This window comes from Syngnathus leptorhynchus, chromosome 7 (assembly GCF_054491065.1).
Source record: "Syngnathus leptorhynchus isolate UIUO chromosome 7, UIUO_Slep, whole genome shotgun sequence".
Lineage (NCBI taxonomy): Eukaryota > Metazoa > Chordata > Actinopteri > Syngnathiformes > Syngnathidae > Syngnathus > Syngnathus leptorhynchus.
In genome coordinates, this window is record NC_141201.1 from 12081312 (window position 1) to 12102500 (window position 21189).

The 21189-nt window shown below is 45.2% G+C and overlaps 1 protein-coding gene across 12 annotated transcripts in view; it reads left to right on the forward strand.

Moving 5' to 3' along the window:
• Nucleotides 1-21189, forward strand: part of bcas3 (BCAS3 microtubule associated cell migration factor) — a 211359-nt gene that overhangs the window by 82304 nt on the left and 107866 nt on the right. For 11 of the 12 annotated variants that reach the window (XR_015066690.1, XR_015066691.1, XR_015066692.1 and 8 more), the window contains 4 exons: nt 2698-2774; nt 4426-4509; nt 10527-10694; nt 18600-18693. Coding sequence is in view for 8 of the 12 variants with exons in the window: in XM_085916434.1 (XP_085772560.1) it covers nt 2698-2774; nt 4426-4509; nt 10527-10694; nt 18600-18693 (423 nt within the window). In the remaining 4 variants the exon portion in view is untranslated. The remainder of the gene's footprint in view (nt 1-2697; nt 2775-4425; nt 4510-10526; nt 10695-18599; nt 18694-21189) is intronic. The other variant, XM_085916435.1, reaches the window with a different exon arrangement.

Here is a 21189-nt window from a genome sequence, read left to right on the forward strand (position 1 = left end):
GAATACTTCGAAGACCTCCTCAATTCCACCAACATGCCTTCCTTTGTGGAAGCAGGGCCTGAGGACTCTGAGGCGGACTCTCCAATCTCGGAGGTCGAAGTCACTGAGGTAGTTATAAAACTCCTTGGTGGCAAGGCCCCGGGGGTGGATGAGATCCGCCCGGAGTTCTTAAAGGCTCTGTATGTTGTGGGGCTGTCTTGGCTGACACGCCTCTACAGCATTGCGTGGACATCGGGGACGGTGCCTCTGGATTGGCAGACTGGGGTGGTGGTTCCCCTCTTTAAGAAGGGGGACCGGAAGGTGTGTTCCAATTACAGGGGAATCACACTCCTCAGCCTACCTGGTAAGGTCTATTCAGGGGTGCTGGAGAGGAGGATCCGTCGGGAGGTCGAACCTCGGATTCAGGAGGAGCAGTGTGGCTTTCGTCCTGGCCGTGGAACAGTGGACCAGCTTTACACCCTCAGCAGGATCCTCGAGGGTGCATGGGAGTTTGCCCAACCAGTCCACATGTGCTTTGTGAATTTGGAGAAGGCGTTTGACCGTGTCCCTCGGGAGGTTCTCTGGAGGGTGCTTCGTGAGTACGGGGTGCCGAGCCAACTGATAAGGGCGGTTCGGTCCCTGTATCACCGATGCCAGAGTTTGGTCCGCATTTCCGGCAGTAAGTTGGATTCGTTCCCAGTGAGGGTTGGACTCCGCCAAGGCTGCCTTTTGACACCGATTCTGTTCATAATTTTTATGGACAGAATTTCTAGGCGCAGCCGAGGCGTTGAGGGGGTCCGGTTTGGGGACCTCAGCATCGCGTCACTGCTTTTTGCAGATGACGTGGTGCTGTTGGCTTCTTCAGTCCGTGATCTCCAGCTCTCACTGGAGCGGTTCGCAGCCGAGTGTGAAGCGGTCAGGATGAGGGTCAGCACCTCCAAATCCGAGTCCATGGTCCTCGGTCGGAAAAGGGTGGAATGCCCTCTCCGAATTGGAGATGAGATCCTGCCCCAAGTGGAGGAGTTCAAGTATCTTGGGGTCTTGTTCACGAGTGAGGGCAGGATGGAGCGTGAGATCGACAGGCGGATCGATGCAGCGTCGGCAGTAATGCGGACTCTGTACCGGTCCGTCGTGGTGAAGAGAGAGCTGAGCCAAATGGCAAAGCTCTCGATTTACCGATCGATCTACACTCCTACCCTCACCTATGGTCACGAGCTATGGGTCGTGACCGAAAGAACGAGGTCCAGGATACAAGCGGCTGAAATGAGTTTCCTCCGCAGGATGTCCGGGCTCTCCCTTAGAGATAGGGTGAGAAGCTCGGTCATCCGGGAGAGACTCGGAGTAGAGCCGCTGCTCCTCCACGTTGAGAGGAGCCAGATGAGGTGGCTCGGGCATCTCATCAGGATGCCTCCTGGACGCCTCCCCGGGGAGGTGTTCCGGGCATGTCCCACCGGTAGGAGACCCCGGGGACGACCCAGGACGCGCTGGAGAGACTACGTCTCTCAGCTGGCCTGGGAACGCCTTGGGATCCCCCGGGATGAGCTGGAGGAAGTGGCTGGGGACAGGGAGGTCTGGGAGTCCCTCCTAAAGCTGCTGCCCCCGCGACCCGACCCCGGATAAGCGGAAGAAGATGAAGGTGAAGGAAGAAGGGTCTGTTTATGCAAATTTTATTCTTGCACGAAGCTCTAAATTACATTAAACTAGCAAGTGACACGTATAGTTCCAGAGTAAACGTGACCGGGAAATAAAGAAAAGGGTGACGCAACACGATATCATCAACATCGACTGCCTTTAACTTAAAAGCGGCATCATATGCATTTCTTTTGTCACCCATAATGACGGTTTGTGTATAAAAGCTTCCTTTCAGTCTTGTTCGTCTTGATCGCAATCTGTCTCTTCTTTGTGTGAATTATACGGCACTATTTGCCTGGTGGATGGACATGCGGTCAGCACACCACTTTTCTCCCCAGTGACAGTGTCACATATCCCTCTCCCCAGCAAAGCGGTGCCACACAACAGCGGTCCACAGCCTTTTTACGAGTGTATAAAAGTGATCAAGTCATCACAAAAATCACGTAAAGATCCTATACAAGCCGCACCGGAATATAAGTCGCAGGGTTCAAAATTTGAGAAAAAGGTTGTGGTTTATAGTCCGAAATTTACAGTACTTTCATCAATGAAGTAGTTTTTGGCAAAGAGGGACTTTTGAATCTATATCCTCAACCGCTTATCCTCACGAGGGTTTCGGGCATAGTGCAGCCTATCCCAGCAGTCTTTGGGTTGTAGGCCATTCACTGGGCACGCATAAACAAACTCCACTTACAATCACTCCTCCAGACCAACCAAAAGAAACACACAGGCATGTTGAGAACCTGCAAACTCCACACCGGAAGGCCTGGACCCTTATCGAACCCTGCACCTGTAAACTGTGTTGCGGACGTGCTCACCAGTGCACCATTGTACCACCGCTCAGTTTGAATTATATTTTAAAAAGAAACTTTATTTTGTTTTTTATTTTGTTGGGCAGTTTAGGTTCTGTATCTCTCAACCCCCCCCCCCCCCCCCTCACACACACACACACACACACACACACACACACACACACACACACACACACACACATGCAGTATCCTAAGACATTTTTCGGAAAATTCATGGTACCCGCAACAAAAAAATTACATTTACATTACATTTATTATACATTATATTGTCTTTCAGGCTGCTATCCCTGTCCTGGGCCATACCTCAATCCAGTAGCATTTGGAAGTCGATGGCTAGCTTATGCTGAAAACAAGGTAATCATCCATTTTCTATACCGCTTGTCCCCACAGGGATCGCGGGCGTGCTGGAGCCTATCCCAGCAGTCATCGGGTAGTGGGCAGGGGACACCCTGAATCGGTTGCCAGCCGATCGCAGGGCACACAGATACGAACAATCATCCACACTCGCACTCACACAATTTGGAGTGCTCAGTTGGCCTACAAAGCATGTTTTTGGGGTGTGGGAGGAAACCCGGAGAAAACCCATGCGAGCACAGGGAAAACATGCAAACTCCACACAGGGAGGGTCGGAGGCAGAATTGAACCGGCTAACTGTGAGGCGGACGTGCTAACCAGTGCCCCACTGAGCCCCCCCCCCCCTTTTATAACTAAATAAATTGAAACCAAAACACACTAAATGCTTTCCAACACATTTGTTTAATATTTTTCCATGAAAATTAACATAATTGCTTCAGGGTTTTGTTAGTTTTATTTTCCTAAACAACTCACTAAAAATGAAGAGAGGACATTTCCGGTTTCTTGCAAGGAGAATAGGAGAGCTTTTGTTTGGTTTTCGCAACACACTTTCCACAGCGATCACAAATGTATAATAACACATAATCAATCATACTGAAATATTACTCCGACAGGTTTTGTAATCATCAACACAATGGACCATTAGAACACTGGAGGGATGGTTGCTGGAAATGGGCTTTTATACACCTATGAAGTAGATATTGCATTTAAAAAACAGCTATAATAGTAATTTACCACATTAACGATGTGTCAAGTGTATTCCTGATTAGTTTAACCTTCCTAATGTGTTAGCTTTCCGCTATCTGTGTTGTGTTCAGGTCATTTTTGACCCGTGTATTAAATCAGCCATAAAATACCCCATCCAATGTTTTTCTTAACTCTTGTTTAGCTGTTTGGGCTCCCTTATCCATGAAAAGGTTGGTTTTAATATTTTTTTGTGGCCCCCTGGGCCTTTGTTTTAACAGCATACCCCTCATTTTCAATGTCTAAAAAGTGGTCAAATGAACCTTAAGAGAAGAAGGCAACAAAATAATCAGTTGTTCTGTTACCTGATTGTAACTGAGAAATATTTATTATCCTCATTGAAAAACTAGTGATTTTATTTTAAAATCAGTGACATTTCTGAGTGTGCCAGCACAGTGGTGGGCTGGTTAGCATGTCCGCCTCACAGTTCAGAGGGTGTAGGTTAGATTTCACCGCAGCCCTCCCTGTGTGGCGTTTGCATGTTCTCCTTGTGCGTGCGTGGATTTTCCCTGGGAAATCTGGTTTCCTCCCACATCCCAAAAACATGCTTGGTAGGCTGATTGAGCCCTCCATATTGTCCATGGATGTAAGTGCATGTGTGTATGGTTGTTCATCTCTGTGTGCCAATCGCAGGGATTGGCTGGCAACCAGTTTGGGGTGTCCCCTGCCTGCTGCACACCTGCGACCCCAGTGGGGACAAGCGGAACAAATAATAGATGGATGGATGGACATTTCTACCACACTTTTACCGAAAATGTAGTGTCACTGGGAATGAGCTGAACATGTTGAATTTGGGATGGTTCTAATAGGTCATTTTTTTAACCTCTGGGCTCATGAACAGTATAAAGTTGGAAGCCTTCGTACAAATATATGACACTGTTTATTATTGATTACTTTGTTTTTGCAGTTAATCAGATGTCACCAGTCAAGAGGAGGAGCTTGTGATGATATTGCACAGTCTTATACAGCAACAGTAATCAATGCTGCTAAGGTATGTGAAAATACCCAACAGATTATATACGTAAAAAAATATATATATACAGTGGAGCCTCGGTTTTCGAACGTCCCGGTTCTTGAACTAATCGGTATTCGAACAAAAAATTCAAGATTTTTTTGCTTCGGATGTCAAACGAAATTCGGTTGTCGAACCTCGCGAGATGAGCCGAGAGGACCCGCATGCCAACTGACTCTGTTGTTATATTTACGTTATTCTGAGGATTGCATCAACTCTAATCATTCCTCCAAAGGAAGCAAGTGGGAGCAGTAAAGCCATCCTAAAACACAAAGACGCTCCTAAAGCAATGCGACAATGAGCGCCCGGCAAGCTGCGGTTGCGCGATCAGACCAAATTAAGATCCCTGCGCACTGAGGTCCACTTAAATTTTGGAAAGTACATCAGGACTTCAAAAATATTTTTCTAAATTTCAGCAACCGCTCTGTTACAATAATGCGACCAGCGTGGTGCAGTTGCGCAGTTGGCGACCCGCTACCCGTTCGGCGGTGGGCTGCACTTGCACGATCGGACAAAAATGCGCAAATGAAAAAATGCTTAAAAAAAAGGCTTTTTTTTTTTTTTTTTTTGCTTGGAACGGATTAAATTTCCATCCATCCATCCATCCATCTTCTTCCCCTTTTCCGGGGTCGGGTCGCGGCGGCAGCAGCTTTCGGAGGTACTCCTAGACTTTCCTCTCCCCAGCCATTTCATCCAGCTCATCCCGGGGGATCCCAAGACGTTCCCAGGCGGGCAGCTGGCAAGACAAGATGGGTAAACAGGCAAAACAGGTCGGCAACGGGAGTCAGACGGGACAAATGCAGGACGGACTGACAATCTGGAGTTGCGCTGGCTGCGCTGATATAGTCCGCTCAACAAGCTAGTGGCAGGTGACAGTGATTGTTAGAGATGTTCCGACTCTAACTTATTGTGCAAGAACCACACGAGACAGTATGCCCTTTTGAACACTTGCACGTGGAGAACTTGTTCGTCATTGTAGATACAACAATGTCCGAACAAATTCTGCAAGTGGAGAATTTGTTCGTTGCTGTAGACACAGCAATGTCCGAACAAAGTCTGCCGTTGCATTCATGCAAGACAGTATTTATTGAGAGAAGAAGGGTGGGGGTGACAATTTACATGTGTGGTGGCCAAGGTGGGGGTGAAACACCTGGCCTCTGATCACATCATAGCGGGGGGGATGTTTTACGATGTTGAGTAGACAGAACAACTTTGATTGCGTCTTCTACAATTGGTCAATCAGTGCAAAGGATCTTAGCACTTTGTTCTACTACTTTGTTAAGACAGGACAAGCTTAGGTTAATTATTACTGATTACATTCCAACATAATATGATCAACCTAATCTATTCAACCCTAACATATCCCTCCTGTTTATCATATGATGTTGTCAAGAAAACCAATTTAAAAAACAAAACAAAAAAAACAACAAAAACACAAACAGCGTATCATTGCACCCATCACTTGCGAAGCATTTTCGATGGCCAAATCATTCAGTGTCTGTAAGACATGTACGGCTAAACAGCATCATTGCAATCTACGTAGATCAATTTTAGTGTGTGAGTGAAAAACCTGCGGCAAGATGTTATAATGCAGGAAAAGTCTCACACGGTCCCTCTGCCTTAGGCGACCAGAATGTTACCAATAACAACAGTCAAGACAAAAATTGCTCATGATTGTTCAGCCGTCGGGGGCTTGGCACGCCCACTGTTGGAGGGTGAGCACAATTCTCACCCCCTCTGCAGCACTGCTTCGTCGGGGGAGAACCTGGAAGTGTCTGCCGTGTGGTTGTCGTCTTCAGTGGCCAGGGTAGACTACCTGGCCACCAAGGGGGAAGAGGATTATTCTGCCTCTATTTGAATTGGGGGCGGGGACGCTGTCGATGGTGGATCTGCTTCCTTGCTGGAACCGTCGTGTTGCAGTCATCAAGTCCAGAACCATCCCCAGACAGGATCATGAGAGTCAAAGGTCACAACAGTCCTGCGTCGACGTGCAGAAGAGTTGCGTGCTGTCGTCAGCTGATGATGTTGTATCCTGTAGGTGTGGTCTGTCACCCACACTGGTGCACACACTTGTCCAGTTGGCGGGCAGCATCGGACAACCACTTGAAATGGCTCTCTCATCCTGACACTTAGCAGTGACATCCAAAGCTCCCATCCAGTGTCCTCCTGGAGAGCAGTCGTCGTTGATGCATTTGTGGGTCTTGTTTCCTTGGATGTAACATGTATAGTTCACTTCAGCTGGTCTCTCTGTGTAGGCCACTTGCGGCAACGTTTGTCCTTTAACAGTTGCGTTGACATCAATCCAAAAGAGTTTGATCACAGGTTCTTTTCTGTGAGTCCAATAAAATCCATGTGCATGATTTGGAATGGGTAAGATGGTTTTGGAAATGAGCCTCTCTTAGGTCTCATGTTTCCTTGTGGATTATGTTTTACACAAACAGGACATGCTTTACAAAAAAAATTAAGTAAGCATCTGAACCAAAGGTAGTGAATTGACCATTTTTTTTTTTTTTTTTTTAAGTAAGCATCTGAACCAAAGGTAGTGAATTGACCTTTTTTTTTTTTTTTTTTTTTTAATTTATACTACCATTCACACTCTCAATCACACAACTTTCATGCAAACAGCTCGGAAAAACAGACCAAAAAAAGAGAATCTACGCCCTTCTTCAATTAAGAAAAGCTCTGTTTTTTCTTAGCCTGTTCCTTCCCCTGGGGCGAGAACCCCAGCTGTTTCTTAGCTCGGACAAACCAAAGCCGTATCTCATAGCTCGGATAAACCAAACCGTAAACTTCATAGCTCGGACAAACCAAAGCCGTATCTCATAGCTCGGACAAACCAAAGCCGTATCTCATAGCTCGGACAAACCAAAGCCGTATCTCATAGCTCGGACAAACCAAAGCCGTATCTCATAGCTCGGACAAACCAGAGCCGTATCTCATAGCTCGGACAAACCAAAGCCGTATCTCATAGCTCGGACAAACCAAAGCCGTATCTCATAGCTCGGACAAACCAAAGCCGTATCTCATAGCTCGGACAAACCAAAGCCGTATCTCATAGCTCGGACAAACCAGAGCCGTATTTCATAGCTCGGACAAACCAAAGCCGTATCTTTTTTTTTTTTTTTTTCTTCTTTTTTTTTTCTTTCAACCCCTTTCACAACAACACAATCACACAATTTTTAGGGCTTTAACTTACTTGTCCCCTGGTTCGTTGCACTGTCGGATTCCGTCAATCCACTGTTGTTCGACGAAGGCAGACCTTAGATGCTGGCCCAGCGAAGAATTTACTTGCCAGGTCTTTTCTTTACCAGGTCCTCCTAATGGACGCTGGCTTGTCGACAATGCAGCACGTCGTCCTCCGTCGATCAGCAGTGGGTATGTTGGATCCGGGTCACGGCACCAAAATGTTAGAGATGTTCCGACTCTAACTTATTGTGCAAGAACCACACGAGACAGTATGCCCTTTTGAACACTTGCACGTGGAGAACTTGTTCGTCATTGTAGATACAACAATGTCCGAACAAATTCTGCAAGTGGAGAATTTGTTCGTTGCTGTAGACACAGCAATGTCCGAACAAAGTCTGCCGTTGCATTCATGCAAGACAGTATTTATTGAGAGAAGAAGGGTGGGGGTGACAATTTACATGTGTGGTGGCCAAGGTGGGGGTGAAACACCTGGCCTCTGATCACATCATAGCGGGGGATGTTTTACGATGTTGAGTAGACAGAACAACTTTGATTGCGTCTTCTACAATTGGTCAATCAGTGCAAAGGATCTTAGCACTTTGTTCTACTACTTTGTTAAGACAGGACAAGCTTAGGTTAATTATTACTGATTACATTCCAACATAATATGATCAACCTAATCTATTCAACCCTAACAGTGATCATGCTGATTTGAGGGGTGCAGCTGAGTGGCACGTGACAGCGTAACGGCTACTCGTATGATGCAATGCAAATTTAAAGGAGCGTGCCGAAGCTATCAATCAGACGGCCCACACGAATCAAACCGCGATCAGACAAACGGCACAACAGTAGACAGTAGTAACAATGAAATGTACATACTCACTTTGTGTCAAAGATGCACACAATCACAGCAACATACTCAGTCGATACCAGCAATCTTTAACTTACTCCTGCGCACCAGCTCCAACAATCAGGATAAACTGAGGTAACTCACACGAGACTTAAGGCACGGTGACGTAACTTTCCAACATTTTAACATCAACACAGGAACCTTTCTAACAGCTATATATATTTTTCTTCTTTGTGACAGGGGTTCACTTTGGCCTGGGGAGTTAAGTTCAGCATTCGCTTTAAAGATATCTGGTGCATCTCACGTTGTGAATGTGTATAATGTCTTGACCCCGAATGCAAGATTACCCCCACTTTTTCAGTCTTATTTCAATGCAAAAATCATCGTCTTATAGTCGGGACAATACCGTATATCTCTAGACTTTATTTTTCTCTTTGATGGCAAGACCACCATCCACACACTTGTCACATCCCACCTTAAGTACTGTCCCAGATTCCTGTTTGGTCTACTCAGCAAAGCACGAGACAAGCTTAAAAAAAATCTGTAAGTAGGGTACTTACCTGCACCAAGCCCTGGCATACATCATTCACACTCATTCACCCCCATTGACTGCTGGTCAAGTCAGACATCTCATACAAAATCCTATTCACCGATAAATCCGTCATTAGGCTTTCCCCCCAGTACTTGAAAGACCCCCACTACTCATACACCTCATCCCGAAACCTTAGGTTCTCATTTTTGCATTAAAGACCCGTTTCCTACAGACAGATTTTGAGGACCATCATATTCACTGTGCAGCGACACCCATGAAGCCTGCTGTGCTCTGTCACCGTCCCAAATCACAATTTTCTAGGGAATCAGTGGCACTCATGTGCGCGGCTTGGTGCAACGGAAGAACAAATCAGTCCATGATTTCGATCAGTCCATCAGAAACATTGACTCCATCGAACTGTTCAAATCTCACCTCAAAACCCACCTGTTTAGGCAGGCATTTGTCTAATTTTATTACTCTGCTGCAGATGTTTTTTGCTTTTAGACTTTTCTTTTAATTGTGTCTGTTTTATATGTGTGTTCGGCGACCTTGAGTGCCGTGAAAGGCGCCATACAAATAAAATATATTATTATTATTATTGTTATTATTAGTATTATATGAAGTTATTCCATTCATTGTGTTCACTCAAACAAAATGTTAGTTGGAACAAGTTGGATGAAAAGATTAAATATTTTTAAACAATAGTCACAATATTCGTGTGATTTATTTTACTTTTTGCCGTGTTGATCAATTGCTTTGTTTGGATAACATCTTAGAAGTCCACAACTGGAGTGATTATGAACACACATCAGTGTTGACCAATCAGGGTCTCAATGTCTCAGTGAATAATTGATTGATCTTTTTGGAATTTACATCCACACACTGACACATGCAAATGTTAATGTACACATGTAAAAAGACAACAGATATTTATTGTGTCTGGTCCATTGATGATGAAAAGCAAAAAAAAAAAAAAAAAAAAAAAAAAAAAAGCTTGGAACCACATTGTATTGACAAAGGCTGCCAGAATACTTGATTAGACTCTCAAGAGCCTCTTTTGGCTCTTGCATACAGTCTCATGCATTGGACTCCATTAGGGAAATAGTGTGCTATGCAAGATAGACTCCACTTAAGAAGCATTATTCTTTAATAGACTCACAGAGGTGTGTTTGAGACCTTGACCTTGGCTGGGACTTAAACAGGCTTACAGGAACACATGCACGCATGAGTGAATACACATTCCCTACTGAACATAGTTCTTCACAATCTTTGCAAATCTCACTCACTTCAAAGAATTCCAAAGCAGAAACTTTGCATTTGACAAGTGTTTGTTCAAAGTGTTGACATTTTTTTTCAACTGAAGAAAACAGTTTTATTAGATTTCAGCTTAAATGCAAATTAATCATTGTTTATTGTTTCTGCTTTTAGACTCTAAAGACAGGCCTCTCCATGGTTGGGAAGGTTGTGACCCAGTTAACTGGTACTCTGCCAGCAAGTACTTCAGAAGAAGGCTGCCCTCATAACATGAGTCGTCGTAGCCTCCATAATGCCGGCGTGGTCACAGTCATTGACACTTATAGTGTTGGTGAGGGACAGGTCTGTTCATGATTCTTTCTTCCTTTTCTTTTATCACTATTATTGTGTGAAGGCGGTGGACTTCACACGTTATTCTACACCATTCTCTATTATTATTATTGTGTGAAGGCGTTGGCCTTCACACTTACCGTAATTTTTGGATTATAAATCGCTCGGAGTACAAATCGCACCGGCCATAAAATGCACAATAACGTGAAAAAAACCATACAAATCGCACTGGAGTATAAGTTGCACTTTTGGGGCAAATTCATTTGTCAAAATCCAACACCAGAAACAGACATGAACCAGCAACAACAGCCTAAACGATACGGTATGCTAACGTGACATATACACAAACGATGAGCTGAGAACGGGCCTGACATCACATTCAGAGTTATTCAAGTAAGTATTACATAAATAACACGTTTATCAAACCATCTGTGTCACTCCAATTCATTAAATTCATCGATCGTGCTTTATGTAAACAATACCGCGTATGCGCCGCATATGCTCACGTCGGACCCCTTGGAAGTTGCATTTCTAATTATTCCACAGACCCATAGAACGATATATAAAGTGTATTTCAAATATCTATCATATTAAAACAATATTATCAAACCATCTGTGTCAATCCAAATCATTAAATCCATCGATCAAATTCCTCGTCCTTCGTCAACAACGCAGCACGTGTGCACTGACGTCAGCCTCGTCGTTATTCCACAGATCTAGTATTTTGCTATGTTGTAGCGTTAACAAAGTACAAGCAAAGACGTGGGTTTGGTAAACGTCTCTTTATTTAACAAGAATTCAACGAGGCAACAACTACTGAACTGTAACGATAAAAACATATACAAATTGCTACAGTAACTGAGGGGGATTGGATTTTTGGCATCGTTTTTTGTTTAAAAATGACCATTGGTGGCAATTTTGAGCCATCTCCGCAACATGCTTGCAGCACTGTCAAGTGGGATTTTTCATGACCAGTTGTTTGTATATTAACACTCCTCGTCAACGCCAACTTGGCGAATATTTTCTAAGTGCCACCGGCCCGTCCGACCTTTGGCGTCCGCCCAGCGCCGGTTCTGCAGCTGGCCTCGAATGACGAAAAATAACGGTCTCCGCCTGGAGGTCCCCGCCAACTCGGCGAATATTTTCTAAGTGCCACCGGCTCTGCGTGGCTATGGCGTCTGCCCAACGCCGGTTCCCGGGTCGAACCCGGATGACGAAAAATGTCGGTCTCTGCCCGGAGCTCTCAGCCAACTCTGCGAATATTTTCTAAGTGCCACCGGCCCTGCCGAGCTTTGGCGTCCGCCCAGCGCCGGTTCCGCAGCCAGCCTCGAATGACGAAAAATAACGGTCTCCGCCTGGAGGTCAACGCCAACTTGGCGAATATTTTCTAAGTGCCACTGGCCCGTCCGAGCTTTGGCGTCCGCCCAGCGCCGGTTCCGCAGCCGGCCTCGAATGACGAAAAATAACGGTCTCCGCCTGGAGGTCAACGCCAACTTGGCGAATATTTTCTAAGTGCCACCGGCCCTGCCGAGCTTTGGCGTCCGCCCAGCGCCGGTTCCCCAGATGGCCTCGAATGACGAAAAGTAACGGTCTCCGCCTGGAGGTCAACGCCAACTTGGCAAATATTTTCTAAGTGCCACCGGCCCGTCCGAGCTTTGGCGTCCGCCCAGCGCCGGTTCCCCAGATGGCCTCGAATGACGAAAAGTAACGGTCTCCGCCTGGAGGTCAACGCCAACTTGGCAAATATTTTTTAAGTGCCACCGGCCCGTCCGAGCTTTGGCGTCCGCCCAGCGCCGGTTCCCCAGATGGCCTCGAATGACGAAAAGTAACGGTCTCCGCCTGGAGGTCAACGCCAACTTGGCAAATATTTTTTAAGTGCCACCGGCCCGTCCGAGCTTTGGCGTCCGCCCAGCGCCGGTTCCGCAGCCAGCCTCGAATGACGAAAAATAACGGTCTCCGCCTGGAGGTCAACGCCAACTTGGCGAATATTTTCTAAGTGCCACTGGCCCGTCCGAGCTTTGGCGTCCGCCCAGCACCGGTTCCGCAGCCGGCCTCGAATGACGAAAAAATAACGGTCTCCGCCTGGAGGTCAACGCCAACTTGGCGAATATTTTCTAAGTGCCACTGGCCCTGCCGAGCTTCGGCGTCCGACCAGCGCCGGTTCCGCAGCTGGCCTCGAATGACGAAAAATAACGGTCTCCGCCTGGAGATCAATGCCAACTTGGCGAATATTTTCTAAGTGCCACCGGCCTTGCCGAGCTTTGGCGTCCGCCCAGCGCCGGTTCCCCAGATGGCCTCGAATGACGAAAAGTAACGGTCTCCGCCTGGAGGTCAACGTCAACTTGGCAAATATTTTCTAAGTGCCACCGGCCCGTCCGAGCTTTGGCGTCCGCCCAGCGCCGGTTCCCCAGATGGCCTCGAATGACGAAAAGTAACGGTCTCCGCCTGGAGGTCAACGCCAACTTGGCAAATATTTTTTAAGTGCCACCGGCCCGTCCGAGCTTTGGCGTCCGCCCAGCGCCGGTTCCGCAGCCAGCCTCGAATGACGAAAAATAACGGTCTCCGCCTGGAGGTCAACGCCAACTTGGCGAATATTTTCTAAGTGCCACTGGCCCGTCCGAGCTTTGGCGTCCGCCCAGCGCCGGTTCCGCAGCCGGCCTCGAATGACGAAAAATAACGGTCTCCGCCTGGAGGTCAACGCCAACTTGGCGAATATTTTCTAAGTGCCACTGGCCCTGCTGAGCTTCGGCGTCCGACCAGCGCCGGTTCCGCAGCTGGCCTCGAATGACGAAAAATAACGGTCTCCGCCTGGAGATCAATGCCAACTTGGCGAATATTTTCTAAGTGCCACCGGCCCATGCAAAGCTCTGGCGTCTGCCCAGCGCCGGTTCTGCAGCCGGCCTCGGATGACGAAAAATAACGGTCTCCGCCTGGAGGTCCCCGCCAACTCGGCGAATATTTTCTAAGTGCCACCAGTCACAGGGGTGCAGTACCAACTTTGGTCTTTAGGTGCGCCAGAGTACAATGTGTTGGTCCCCCTAGTTAGTGTACTCATTAACTTTACCCCTGTTTTCGAAAACATAATCGGTACGAGTATGGGGCCGGACCCCTCACAGCCATGCCAGCGCAACAAAAGTCCGCTCCGCGCTGGTTCCCCTGTCGCCCACGCATGACGAAACACGTCGGTCTGCCCCTGGAGCTCACGAGACACATAATATTTTCTAAGTGCCACCGGCTCTTCCGAGCAAATGTGTCCGCTCCGCGCTGGTTCCCCTGTCGGCCCCGAATGACGAAAACTGCCGGTCTCCGTTTGGAGGTCATGACAAACTTTTGGCGAATATTTTCTAAGTGCCACCGGCTCTGCGTGGCTATGGCGTCCGCCCAACGGCGGTTCCCGGGTCGAACCCGGATGACGAAAAATGTCGGTCTCCGCCCGGAGCTCCCAGCCAACTCGGCGAATATTTTCTAAGTGGCACCGGCCCGTCCGAGCTTCGGCGTCCGACCAGCACCGGTTCCGCAGCCGGCCTCGAATGATGAAAAATAACGGTCTCCGCCTGGAGATCAACGCCAACTTGGCGAATATTTTCTAAGTGCCACCGGCCCTGCAAAGCTCTGGCGTCCGCCCAGCGCCGGTTCTGCAGCCGGCCTCGAATGACAAAAAATAACGGTCTCTGCCTGGAGGTCCCCGCCAACTCGGCGAATATTTTCTAAGTGCCACCGGCTCTGCGTGGCTATGGCGTCCGCCCAACGCCGGTTCCCGGGTCGAACCCGGATGACGAAAAATGTCGGTCTCCGCCCGGAGCTCCCAGCCAACTCGGCAAATATTTTCTAAGTGCCACCGGCCCTGCCGAGCTTCGGCGTCCGATCAGCGCCGGTTCTGCAGCCGGCCTCGAATGACAAAAAATAACGCTCTCCGCCTGGAGGTCAACGCCAACTTGGCAAATATTTTCTAAGTGCCACCGGCCCGTCCGAGCTTTGGCGTCCGCCCAGCGCCGGTTCCGCAGCCGGCCTCGAATGACGAAAAATAACGGTCTCCGCCTGGAGGTCAACGCCAACTTTTAGTAATTTCTACATACTTCAACTGATTCAACTCGTTTCCACTTTCATCTGTTCATCTTTTGCCTGCCTATTCCACACCTTCCCACTTAGCAAAAATTCCACTTTTTCAAATTTGAACTTCAAACAAATTCTCCAAACTTTTGTTTTTCTACTCTAATTTCTACATTTTTCAACCGATTCAACCCATTCCAACTTTCAATTGTTCATCTCTTGCCTACCTATTCCACAACTTCCCACTTACCAAAAATTCTACATTTTCAAATTTGAAATTCAACAAAATTCTCCTAAATTTCGTTTTCTACTTTATTTCTACATTTCTCTACCGATTCAACTCATTCGAACTTTCAACTCTTCATCTTTTGCTTACCTATTCCACAACCTCCCACTTATAAAAAATTCCAAACTTTCACATTTGAAATTCAACCAAATTCTCCAAAATTTCCTTTTTCTACTCTAATTTCTACATTTTTCAACCGATTCAACCCATTCCAACTTTATTCCGTTTGTGTCTTATGCTTACCATATTCACCCCCTTCACCCCCACTTACACTATGCTTACACAATTCAACCCTTGACCCCCACTTTCAGTGTGACAGCCATCTTGGATTGACCCTGAAGTGCCCCAATGAACCCTGAATGAACTGGAAGTGCTCCAAATCAAACCCGAAGTGACCTTATAAACCGGGAATGACCCCATATAAACCGGAAGTGACCTCAGGTAACCAGAAGAGACATTTTCAAACTGGAAGTGACCCCAAATGAACTGGAAGTGACCTCAGCTAAATCTTAAGTACACTAAATTAAACCAGAAGTAACCCAAAAAAACCGGAAGTGACCTTTTAAACCGGAAGTGACCCCATATAAACTGGAAGTGACCTCAGCTAAACCGAAAGTGACCTAAATTAAATCGGAAGTGACCCAAATTAACCGGAAGTGACCCAAATCAAACCAGAAGTGCCCCAAATCAGACCAGAAGTGCCACAAATCAAACCAGAAGTTCCCTATATTACACCAGAAGTACCCCAAATTGGAAGTGACCTTATTTCAACAGGTGCCCTAAATAGCTACATTTGCTCTAACTTTTGCCATTTTTGTCTGATTCAACCCGTTTCAACATTTTAACCCCAAAACTGAACCTCCTGAACACGTATATTTTGTCTGAACCCGTATATTTTGTTTCGTTCCAAATTTCAAAACATTTTGGCGCACTTTTTGTTTTCTAAATTCCCATTCATTCTCTATGGGGATTCAACATTTGCTCTAACTTCTACAATTTTTGTCCGATTCACCCTTTTTTGACATTTTAACCCGAAAAGTGAATCTCCTGAACAGGTTTATTTTGTCGGAACCCGTATATTTTGTTTCGTTCCAAATTTCACAAATGTTTGGCACAGTTTCAATTCTCATTCATTCTCTATGGGGATTCAACATTTGCTCTTACTACCACCACATTTTCATAGATCTAGGTCAAACGTACAACCTGGGTAGCTTGGTTTCAAATTTGTAATAGGCACGACTCAGCCATTATTTAAAAATCGCACCATAACCTGATAACATATTTTTGCCTGCTCGGATGTATGTGCAAAGTTTCATCACATTTTTTGCAGGTTTACATGTTTACTTCAACTATCAGGCTACATGTTTTTTGTAGCCTGTGATAGCAGATAGAGAAAGAATACGTAAACGCTCCAACAGTTAAATTTACAAAAATACAATAGTGATGGCGCCAAAGAAGGAGCTTTCAAAGGAGCAGGCAACAGCTTAGTGTCTAGAAGAAATCAAAAATCATCTGAAACCTTTTGATGTTCTTGAAGGAATCAAGAAGCGACTGATTGGGATAGAAACAAGAATGAAGGAGATCCAGTTCTTCAAAGATGAGAATGCCAAGGAGGATCAGCTGATCAAAACTCAACAGCAGTGGAAGAGATAGAGCAGCAGAATAAGATCAATTATGTGGTTATCACTGGTCTCAAGATCGCACCTCGAAGCAACACCGAGTCACTGAGACACCAAAGCAACGATGATGGATGATGGAGACAACCGATCCATGGAACAGCAAGTGGTCGCGTTTTTAACATGAAGATAAACATAATAAAACTGGATATTGCAATTGTGGACTCTGCTTCCCAAGAGAGGAGTTGCCAGTGGTCAAGCCAATTTGTCCACAGGGGGAGGATCAACAAATCTAGTGGAGGAGTTATGCTCAATATTGAGATATTAGATTATTTGTCATTGGTGGTATAAACGTATTAGAATGTGTATCAATTGAGAGAAGTATAAGAAAAGATTAAAATAAAAAATAAAAGTAATCACACGAGTAATCTATTAAACGCTTTAAATAGCTTGCTTGGGGTGTGACCTTTCACGCATCTGACTGTGTAATACTGTTTGTTGTATCATGTTGTTTGTCTTGGATATTGCGTGAATAAACTAAACTAAACTGAAAATAAAAATCGAATCCGAATCAGAAAGTTGCCTTCCTTTGTGGAGATCTCCACACTGAAATAATGATGTCTATGTATCTGAAAGTCTCAAAAAAACTTAAAAGAGTTCATTGCTAAAACAATACCAGTATCGACGTGTTGACATGATGAAATGTACATTGAATTTTTATGCCTGCATCTCCCTATATTATAATATTCCAAGCAGGGCAGGTGCCCTAGAATCTAGGCATTCAGAGATTGCAATTGAGTGTTTTCATCTAGGGCTAGATAAAAAGATTTTACGTATTTTCTGCACTATAAGGCGCACTTAAAAACTTAAAATTTACTCAAAAAAACACATTGCGCGTTATAATGCAGAATGTTTCATATATGGATCGATGATAAATTTGTTGATCCATACTGGTTGTACACAGCGCGTTTTAGTACCGCTAGTAAATTACAAGGTTGCATCGCTTTCAGCATTATGGCAACCGTGGTCAGGGGCATCACCAAAGTAAGCTAGTACTGGTCAATCGCATGACATTAAAAAATGTTTTTTCTATGGGCTAGAATCGCATGTTTGATATACATATAAGCCTATCGGGAGGCAGTCACAGTGAACCGCTCCCCCTCACCGCAGCAAGCCCAGCATCTTAGGTAAGAAGCTAATCAATGCATTATGCATCAACACATGCACTTGTTTGTTTCTTTTAAACTATAGAAAGTTCATGACCAGCATAAATGAGTGGGGTTGCTGGACCAAGTAAGAAGCCAAACCGAATCACTTTAATCCCATCGCTTGATTGACATACAGGTCAACCTATCGGAAGGCAATCACAGTGAACTGCAGCATGTTTGACTGCGCATGTGACCCCACTCCCACCGCAGCATATAGGCACCAAAGCTAATCAACGCATTATGCATCAACACATGCACTTGCTTATTTCTTTTACATTAAATTAGGTTTATGACCAGCAAAAATGAGTGGGGTTGCTGGACCAAGTGAGAAGCTAAACCGTATCACTTTCATACGCAAAGAGAGCTGGACTTTACCTCATTGACTGGGTTGATATTCTCTTTAGCACAGCACCATCTAGTGGATGCATACCGCAACCTTAGTCAACCCCAGTTTGATGGTGTAGCTTCTCTATGCGCCTTTAAATCCGGTGCACCCTATATATGAAATAGTTCAATGGAGGTGCGCCTTATAGTGCAGAAAATATGGTAATTGCAATAAACGAACCGTGATGTAGCGAGGGATTACTCTATATATTTATGTATAGGGCATCTGGCATTTCAGCAGGGGTGTGTCGACATCTTCTTTCTCCACGAGCAAAAAATTTACAAATGGTCAAGTCATGTTTTGGTCTTTTGTGTGGATGTGTTTTAATCTGGCTGTTTCTTTGCAAGTACCATTTGTGTCTGCTTGCTGCAGGTCTTGGTGAGTGAGGACTTAGAAGGAGCGGGACTGGTGGCTCATTTTCCAGCTCACGACAAACCCATATCCTGCATGCAATTCAATCCGAGTGGTAAGACACAGTGATTAGTTTCTTAGTGGCACTGTCGCCGACTGGTTGACACATCCGCCTCACAGTGAAAAGGTCGTAGGTTTGAATCGGGGCAGCGTTCTTCATTTATGGCAGGGGTGTCAAACTTATTTTTGTCGCGGGCCGCATCATAGTTATAGTTTGTCTCAAAGTGCCATTCAAATTGTCAACCCAAATAAATGTGTGAACGTTCATAACATCTCATATTGTATATATAGTATAGGCTACACAACAAACTGATGAATAACTAGTTTTCAAAACAGAGACTAATAAAAACTGTTCACATATTTAAAACTGAAATACTGCAATCAAATATTTAAAAAGAAAAATAATTCTAAAAAAATGAATGGTAATAAAAATTGCGAACAATATCTCTATTTTTTAAAAGTGAAAATTTCAAATTTTGAAATTAACATTTGAATTTGATGCACAATTTGTCTTTGCGGGCCACCTAAAATGATGTGGTGGGCCAATTGAGCACTCCAAATTGCCCTAGGTGTGAGTGCGGATGGTTGTTCGTCTCTGTGTGCCCTGTGATTGGCTGGCAACCAGTTCAGGGTGTCCCCCGCCTACTGTAGTACTCTTTAGAAGAGCTACTTCATCCAGAGGGGGACGCTACAACACCCCCTCTGTTAGGGATGTTCTGACTCTAACTTATTTTGCAAGAACCACACGGGAGACAGTATGCCCTTTGAACACTTGCAAGTGGAGAGTTTGTTCGTTACTGTAGATACAGCAATGTCCGAACAAAGTCTGCCGTTGGATTCATGCAAGAGAGTATTTATTGAGAGAAGAAGGGTGGGGGTGAGAGTGGCCAAGGTGGGGGTGACAATTGACATGTGTGGTGGTCACCTCAGCAAATGGTTAACCACTTCAGAGGGTCCCAGTTTATTGTTTTACGAGGTCGTGGAAATAAAACCTAGTGGAGTCTTCCAGATGACTAACTAAACAACACACCATTTGGAAAGTGTCAACAACTGAATGGTTAAACTTTTCAGAGTCAAGGAAAGGTAAAAGGTTAAAACAAAGTTCATCATTCTAGTCTACATCTCAACATAATCATACGATCAAGATAGTTTATAAACCCTAACACCCTCCTTCCATGGGACTTATGAACTTCTGTCCTGCCCATTTACTAGTACATTTTCCTATGCACTTTTACTTTTTTATGCATTTCACATCAGCACAATCACACAACTTTAGAGCTTTTACTTACTTGTCCCCTGGTTCGTTGCGCTTCCGGATCCTGTCAATCCACTGTTGTCAGACAAAGGCAGACCTAAAATGCTGGCCCAGCGAAGAATTTTCTTCCCAGGTCTTTCTTTTCCAGCTCAGCAGTGGGTATGTTGAGATCCGGGTAACGGCACCAAAATGTTAGAGTGGTGCTCACTAACTTATTTGCAAGAACCACACGGGAGACAGTACGCCCTTTGAGCACTTGCAAGTGGAGAAAATGTTCATCACTGTGCATACAGCGATGTTCGAACAAAGTCTGACTTTGGATTCTTGCAAGAGAGTATTTATTGAGAAAAAACAGGGTGGGGGTGAGAGTAAACAGTTTTGGTGAACCCCCGGCCTCTGGTCAAATCAGAGCAGGGGGTGTTTTACGATGTTGGGGGAAACAGAACAACTTTGATTGCTTCCCCTGCAGCTGGTCAACCAGCAACCACTTTACTGCGTTGTAAGAGCAGGAGAAGTTTGGTTATTAGTTATAGTCTACATTCCAACACAATCATACGATCACAATAATCTATCAACCTTCACAGTATGCGTTCCCAAAGAACCATCTCTTTCCCGACAATCCTCTTTGTGTATATTCTTTAACACAGGGGTGTCAATCTCATTTTTTTTGCAGGCCGCATTGTAGTCATAGCTTCTTTTTGAGGGCCATTATGACTGTCAACCCAAATAAATGTATGAGCACCTCATATTTTATACAGTAAAAGCTACAAAACAAACTGACAATTAACTCGTTTTCAAATCAGACGAGTAAAAACTGGTAAAATATTTAAAAAAAAATATATTATTAAAAGTGAAGACAATTTGCAATTCTAGTAATGACACAAATTTGATGCACAATTTGTCTTCGTGCGCCACATAAAATGATAGGTGCTTACGTATTATCGGGAGGACCTTTGATTTTTACTTTTTCTTTTTTTTCACATGGAAAAATCAGGCTTTCATCACCTCAACGTCAACCACAAGTACAACTTTGTGGATCCGAACACCGGGGCTCATACGCAGACAGTGGAACGCCTATGGGGATCGGCAAAGTGGCGAAACAAGAAGCACTGTGGCACTGCACGTCACCATTTGGAGTCGTATTTGGCCGAATTCATGTGGCGGAAGCATGTTGCCTGTACTGATGTCTTTGAGTCACTTTTGGAAGCAATTGCGACGTTCTGGCCTCCGGAATTACAAATGTAATGTTATCGTTTCAATAAATAATTTACTTTAATTTTTGAGTCGTTTTTTTAA